Raw genomic sequence first — 8160 nt, 5'->3', positions numbered from 1 at the left:
TATATATATTATATATATATATATATATATAATTATGTATATATATATATATAATATATATATATAATATATATATATAAATACATATATATATATATATATATAATATATATATATAAATACATATATATATATATATATATATATATAATATATATATATATATATATATATATATATAATATATATATATATATATATATATATATATAATATATATATATATATATATATAATATATATATATATATATATAATATATATATATATATATATAATATATATATATATATATATATATATATATATATATATATATATATATATATATTATATATATATAATATATATATATATATATAATATATATATATATATATATATATATATATATATATATATATATATATATATATAATATATATATATATATAATATATATATATATATAATATATATATATATATAATATATATATATATAATATATATATATATATAATATATATATATATATAATATATATATATATATAATATATATATATATAATATATATATATATATAATATATATATATATATAATATATATATATATATAATATATATATATATATATATATATATATATATATATATATATATATATATATATATATATATATATATATATATATATATATATATATATATATAATATATATATATATATATATATATATATATATATATATATAAGGGTAAAAGGTAAAGACCCCCTTTGCTCATCAATGACCATGGAATTGCTCCTAGAAAGTTATCCTCTGAGGCACAAGTCTGGGCAAGGTTGTTCATGGAAGATCAGCCATTGCTCATGTGTAACGACCTCCCCTCTCCATGCCACTGATGTTATCAGAGGGAAAGGCAAATGCCGATGCAGCTTGGCACCAGTGACATCAAAACTCATTTCTACAACCGAGTGAAGAAAAATAATGTGGAATAATGTGTCTTGTTCAAGAATAAGCTCATAGCCTGGTCCAGGAATCAAACTCACTACCTCATGATTGTGAGCCTGATACTAACCACTGAGTATGTGTGTATATATAAATTCAGGGTTTGTTTAGGTTTAAGATATACATAGTTGAGGAATATATCACAAATTCTCAGCAGTATGTCATAAATATTGAACAGATGATGGGCTTTGATTATTCAAAACCCTTATCAGAGTTTATTTAACTATATCAGCTCAAGGTCATTTTAAAAAAATGAACATATCTTTAGTTAAACATACACACATACATGCATACATACATACAAACATACATACACACACATACAAGTGTGAGAGAAAGAGAGAGAGAGAGAGAGAGTGTGTGTGTGTGTGTGTGTGTGTTATGTAGATATATCAATATCATGGTGCCAGAGCTAAACAGAACTGATAGTGGCCTAGAAATGTTTGAAAGCTGTTGAATACTTGCACTACATAACCAAGAAGTTTGAGTATATTGCCTATATTTCCTTTCACAGCAAGACTAGTTTGAAACAGTAGTAAAGCATGTTTTAAACACATAAATGTACTTTCCATATATTGAATCATTAAAAATTTTTTACATGTTGTGTTGATGCATTAAACAAACACACACACACACATTTAAGTGATTATTTGAGTGACTGTAACTACTGGGTGGCCACAAGGTCATGCACCATGGGAGATATCAGGTATGGTTTATTAGCAATGAAGTAGGTAATCCATTACAGATGTTCAAAGTGTTGGCCATGTAGCTCTAAACAAGTGTTCATACAGAATTTGAAATTGCAATGAACCCAATCCAGCTCCCTGGAAAATATTCATTCAGAAAGTCACAAGCCTGTAATGCATAACGGGCTGGAGCTACATCTTGCTAAAACCAGACAAGATTTCCCCTTCCAAGTGAATGTTCATGAGACATCATCTTGTTGCTAAGCATGTTGAAAGACAAATCACCTGTCACAGCATCCTCAAAATAAAATGCTCCAGTTACTTGATTGTGCCAAATCCCACACCATTACCTTGCCCCCGCCTTGTTGATTGTCTGCCTCCATCCAATGAGGATTGGTTTGTGAGTAATATCAGCAGTTGTGAAAAGAGATGAAAAAGAGAATTTTAGCAATTTCACATATTGCAGGATGGTGCATGACTTTATGGCCATCCTGTATATATGTCTGTCTCATTATATCTATGTTTGAATATAGTTACAATTATGTATTTCTTAGTATGTTTAATTATCCAACTGTTACCTATTTATGAATATTATGACTTGGTTTCAAATCTCGGATTGGGCTGATATAGGAAAAAATTCATTGAGCTTAATCCCTTAGTAATAAAATTTACTGGTTTATACATTAAGAAGACACTTTTGCAAATTGCAAAATGAAAAAAAAAATAATTAGTCTTATTGTATTATTAACTATGAGGAAATGACAAAGGAATGAGACATCTCGTGCCTTGCCAGAAGACCCATTCTCCACAACAAAAGTGCTAATGCTTTTCCTCCTGATGAAGAAGATTGGCCTGCAGGAGTACTGTGCTGGTGTCACGTAAAAAGCACTTATGCCATCACCACATAAAAGTGCTTGTGCTGGTGCCATATTAAAAGTACCCAGCACACACTGTAAAGTGGGTGGTGTTAGGAAGGGCATCCAGCCATAGAAGCCAATCCAAACCTGACTCGAACCTGGTATAGTTCTCTTGCTTGCCAGCTCCAGGCAAATCATACAACCCATGCCAACATGGAAAATGGACAGTAAAGGATGATGATGATGATGATTTACATTGGGGAGAGGGAGACCCAAGTAGACATGAACACTGTGGTGAAGGCTGACTTCAGGAACCTGAGCCTCATGGAGATGATAAAGGGCTGCGATAACTGGCAATACACAGTTCATGAGAAGACCTGCTCAACTCAGCAAAATTGAGTTCTGAGTTCTGAAACACCATCTGTGTGTGTGTGTGTACACACATTCATATATATGTGTATATATTTATAGATATATACATACATATATATAAATGAAAAAATTTGGAGTCAACAAGAAGGAGTATGGTTGGACATTTATTTTTTAATCACTACAATTGTTTCCATGCAACGTAGTTCTCCAGGCATTCAGGTACTTGATTATGCAGCTGTTTCCCTGCATTATGAGATCTAGTTGTGTTTCTTCAGGCAATATGTAATATATATATATATATATATATATATATATATATATATATATATATATATGTATATATATATATATATATATATATATATATATATATATATATATATACATGCATATATGGGTACAGGACATCACCAATGGTGTAAATAACGTGAAATACGTAAACAACAACATATTTTGAACATCTCTGCAGTGATTCCTGATGGGCCAGGGTCTTTCCCTGTCTTCATACTCTTAATTGCTTTATCTACCATGGTACTGTCAATTCGGATAGCTGGTCCCTCTGTTTGGTCGACATTCAGCAGACTCTCTTTCTCCCATTCATTCTCTTTATTGAGCAATCTTTCGTTGTGGCATCTCTAAACCTCCTTCTTCGCAGCCTCGTTTAGTGCAAGCATACCATCATCCATGCGAACAGATTTCTCTCCCACGACATCATGATTTTCTCTCACGAAACACTTCAAGTCTTTGGTCCTCACGGTGCAGAACATTGGCAAATTTTTTCTTATTTGCTTCCCCTCTGGCTAAGTAAACCTGTCTCCTAGCTTCCCTTCTAGCAGTCTGATACAACATATATAGATATAAATTAAATATATAGATATATAAATATAAATTAAATATAGAGATATTCTATTGACAATCCAATAATTTATTTATATTACAATATTACATTTAATACTATGAATATAATATATAACATAACATAATATTATATAACATAAATGATTATAAAAATCATAAAAGGCCAACAAATTGTTTAGACATATATATTTTTTCTGATCTACATAATCAGTTCCATTATGTATATAGTCACTTCAGGGTCTTTGGTTTAGAAAAAGATGAAATTCCGTGTGGAAGGACGGCTGAAGTGACTATTTATATAATGGAACTGTAATTATGTAGATCAGAAAAATATATATAAGTCAAGACAATTTGTTGGCATTTTATGGTTTTCATAATTATTTATGTTATATAATATTATGTTATGTTATATATTATATTCATAGTATTTAATGTAATATTTTAATATAAATAAATTATTGATTATCAATAGAATATCTCTATTTAATTTATCTTTTTAATTGAATTATACCAATATTTATATGGTATCCAACTGAAGTACCAGTGAATTAGATGCTTAACTCCTTTGAAGAATTTTTGTTCCTCAGTTTGTTACTTTGTATATATATATATATATATATATATATATATATATATATATATATATATATATATATATATATATATATATATATATATACACACATGTGCGCACACACAAACACACGCACGCACACACACATACACACACAGATCATCATCATCATCATGGTTTAACGTCTGTTTTCAATGCTGGCATGTGTTGGACGGTTTACTTGAGGTTTGGAAAGCCAGCAGCTGCGCCAGGCTCCAATCTGATCTGGCAATGTTTTTACAGCTGGATGCCCTTCCTAATGCCAACCATTCCAAGAGTGTAGTGGTTGCTTTTTATGTGCCACCGGCATGGGAGCCAGTCAGGGGGCACTGGCATCAGCCACATTCAGATGGTGCTTTTTACATGTCACTGGCATGGGAGCCGAACAGGGAGCACTGGCCACAGCTACAATTTTGGTTTTACATGACTGAACAGGTCTTCTCAAGCATATCATATTGCCTGACGCATCAAGGATACTTTTAAATGGACTGGACATGCAACACTGGCATTGACCATGGCTGCGATATTGGTAGTTAAGTTTATATAGGGTTCATTGCGACCTAATGTTAGTTATTTCAATTAGGAAGTTGGTAGATACCAATTTGGTTCCTATTGTTATCTTCAGGTTAAACATTTTGACATTTTAACCTCAGTATATTATTTATAACTTCTAAAAAGCATTGTGTTATCATTCCTATACACATATAGTCTTGTCTATCTGTTTTAGTTTATTTAGCAGAAACAGGTCTACAATTTTGCATGCTTCTGTAAAATTATAGCTATCCATGGAAACGTTGAATATACACTCAATTCATTGTTGTTCTGTAAAAATGGACGTCTAGACTGTGCTATAGTCTTGAGCTTGTCTGATATTGTACGTGTGATTAGATGTGATCTGTATAGATTTATGGAAGAGGGTTTTGGTGATAGATGGGTATTAAATCTTTGGTGATGGATGAATGTTAAAAAATTAGCTGATGTCAAATCAAATACTTGCATTAGTTTTTACACTTGGTCTGTTTAAACAAATTTATCAATGATGTTTTTCTATGTATTTAGTGTGGAGGACTTTATTTCTTGAGAATTGAGACTAACATTTTCTTACCATGCCTAAACCACCTTCTGTAGAACATATTAGTTTACATTTCAGCATATTTGTTAGTAGTTTAGTTGAAGGTAATGTATGTGATTCTAGGACTATGAAGCTGACCTTCATTTGGATGCTATTTGTTTTATGTATGAATTGATGTCATTAGCTCAAGGTCACTCTCCTCTGCCAGTCCATTGATCCAAATGCCTGGGAGACAACCACCAGGCATCACCCAAAGTGGCAGCATGTCATTGTCAAGGGAATGGACCAGATGGAAAATAACAAATGTCATGAGGCAAGGATAAAACATCGAAGATTCAAAGAGTGACTCAGACTTCCTTGTCCCTTGCCAACCTGTCCCTGCAATGAATGCCCCCAACTTTTCTATACTGCCCTTGCCTGAAGAGCCACCTCAGGCACTGGTACCCTTAACACCCATCAGTGGGAAGAGGTTGAATCACACACTACAGATTAACTACTTGGATATGAGTTAATACCAATGATAATGTCATTACTTAGGTTTTAGTGAGATTTTTTAACCCTTTGCAGACAGAGCCTCATTTGGAATTTCAGTGCCAAAAAGATGGAACCTTTTTCCCAAGCCCTACATGCACTTATTTTTCAAAAAAAAAAAAAATTATAAAATAAAAAGTAGATATTTACATATATAAAACTATATCTATTCTTGTAGGAAATTGAATGAACTAATACAATCTTCTTTGTCAATTGACTTTTCAGTTGATTGATCAGCCCTGTCATCTTCTAAGGGATAAGTAAGATTTTGTATGTAATAAGGTATTGCATGTGCCTACCTTATATGAACTGCTAATTGTTTCTGAACATATGAACATGTTGGATGAGTTTACTATACTCATTTATGTATGATTCTAAGGAAAATCAGTGGTGATCTAATGACCTGGAAATATGTGAAGTTAATATACAGGATGCAGTTTAACTTATAAAGAAAGAAAACTACAACCATATCAATGTAACTAAACTATGCCAAGTTAAAGGGAGTAAATTCAGGTTGGTGGAAATCAAATGGTGTACTTTCTCTTTTAACTGGAAGAAAAATAAATTCACTGGAAGGTGAAGTGTTACTCTATTGCTGGTACGTCCCTATCTGAAGATTTGAGCCATGAATAGCATATGAGCTAAATACTTACCAGTTATCCTGTACTTCTGTTGCTTACAACCTTGAACTGTACTGTATAAACTATGTTGCATATTTACTGTAAGGCAACCTTAATTTGCTAGTGAACCCAAGTATGGGTTAAACATAGGTTAAATATGAACCCAAGCATGGGTTAAACATAGTGTCACTTAGCTGTGTTTAAACAATATCCCTTGTAATTCCACAATAAGTTTTATTCATGTAATAATTTCTTCCTTTTTTACTTCTTTATTCTTCAGGGATCTTCGATCAAACAAAATAAAAAATATTGCTATTGGTACATTTTCAAATCTGAAGTTTCTGGAAACACTGTAAGTATATTTTTGAACCTTCTTTTTCCTATCTTAAGACCTTTCTTTTTTGTCTCTTCTTTCTTCCTTCTGTTTTGTTGTTGTTTTGCTATTGTTGTTGTAATGTTATGAGCTGAAATAGTGAGAGTGGTGGGGAATGGAGGTGATGAGTTGTATGTAGGATCCCTCCCATTTCTCATTGGAAGCAAGTATTGTGAGTGTGCCATGTGTGGAAGTGACAAGGAAAGATAGTGATCTCCATGTGGAGTGAAGTGTTCTCCCTGTTTCCTTCTTGTGATGTAACCTGTTGATTCTTTCTCTTGAAGTTTATGTAAAAATTGTTTTTCCCTTGGTCCATTCAATACTTGCTACAATCTGTTTTGGCTCAGAAGCAAGTGAATATGTCAGGCAAGGTAAAAATCATTAGCAATGTGATAAAACCATTTAGTGGTGAGGAAGATGTGGTTGATTGTGTGAAGAAGGTTAGGTTGGTCACAAATCTGCTGGAGATTAGCGACTGGGCAAGTTTTATGCCATTATATCTATAGTTGGCATTGTACCTAGAAATGAATGAAGAAGCCCAGCTAGATCCAGGAAGAATAGAAACCAGATTTAAAAAAAGCATTTATGGAGGAAGCATTTATGGTTTATAGTAGGCTAGAAAGAACAAGATGGAATGGGGAACGACTGGATGTGTTTCTCAACAATATCAGAAGGTTGCAGAGATTGGCTGAATACACTGGAGAACAGCTGAAGAGAACAATCAGACTGGTTTCCCTGATCACAAGTCAATAGAATTACAGCAGTTATTAGACATCAAGATCATGGTTATGAGGTATTTTGTGACTCAAGCCAGAATGTTAATGGACAAATTGGCCACAAAGCTTTGTAGCAGTGGCTGTAGTGGGGAAAGGTCCAATAAGATGGTAAACTGAGAGCACCATGAGGTTGGAAGGGGAAAGAGAATGAATACGTCCTTTGAAGAGGTATTGCTTCAGATATCATGAACCACACATGATCAAGGACTGCAAGGAGCCCAAATCAGAATCGATCTGTTACCAATGTGATAATTGTAAATGACTGCCACCATCACACAAGTAATATTGTACATTTCTGGCTATGAGAAGTATTGCCTTGCTTGGAAACAAATGAAGGATGGCAACATAACAAAGATCTGCCTTAATAAACTTAGTCCAATCAATGCAGCATGGAAAAGTTGACATTAAAAC

General features: G+C 32.3%; 1 protein-coding gene across 1 annotated transcript in view; it reads left to right on the top strand.

The window, feature by feature from the left end:
• LOC106877351 (peroxidasin homolog) overlaps positions 1 to 8160 on the top strand; it is a 117268-nt gene that overhangs the window by 18543 nt on the left and 90565 nt on the right. The window contains exon 2 of the mRNA XM_052967102.2: positions 6881 to 6952. Coding sequence (XP_052823062.1) covers positions 6881 to 6952 — 72 coding nt within the window. The remainder of the gene's footprint in view (positions 1 to 6880; positions 6953 to 8160) is intronic.

This window comes from Octopus bimaculoides, chromosome 4 (genome assembly GCF_046866305.1).
Source record: "Octopus bimaculoides isolate indiv1 chromosome 4, ASM4686630v1, whole genome shotgun sequence".
NCBI classification, from domain to species: Eukaryota; Metazoa; Mollusca; class Cephalopoda; order Octopoda; family Octopodidae; genus Octopus; species Octopus bimaculoides.
The sequence above is the reverse complement of the archived record's forward strand: the minus strand, read 5'-3'. Positions and strand labels throughout refer to the sequence as shown.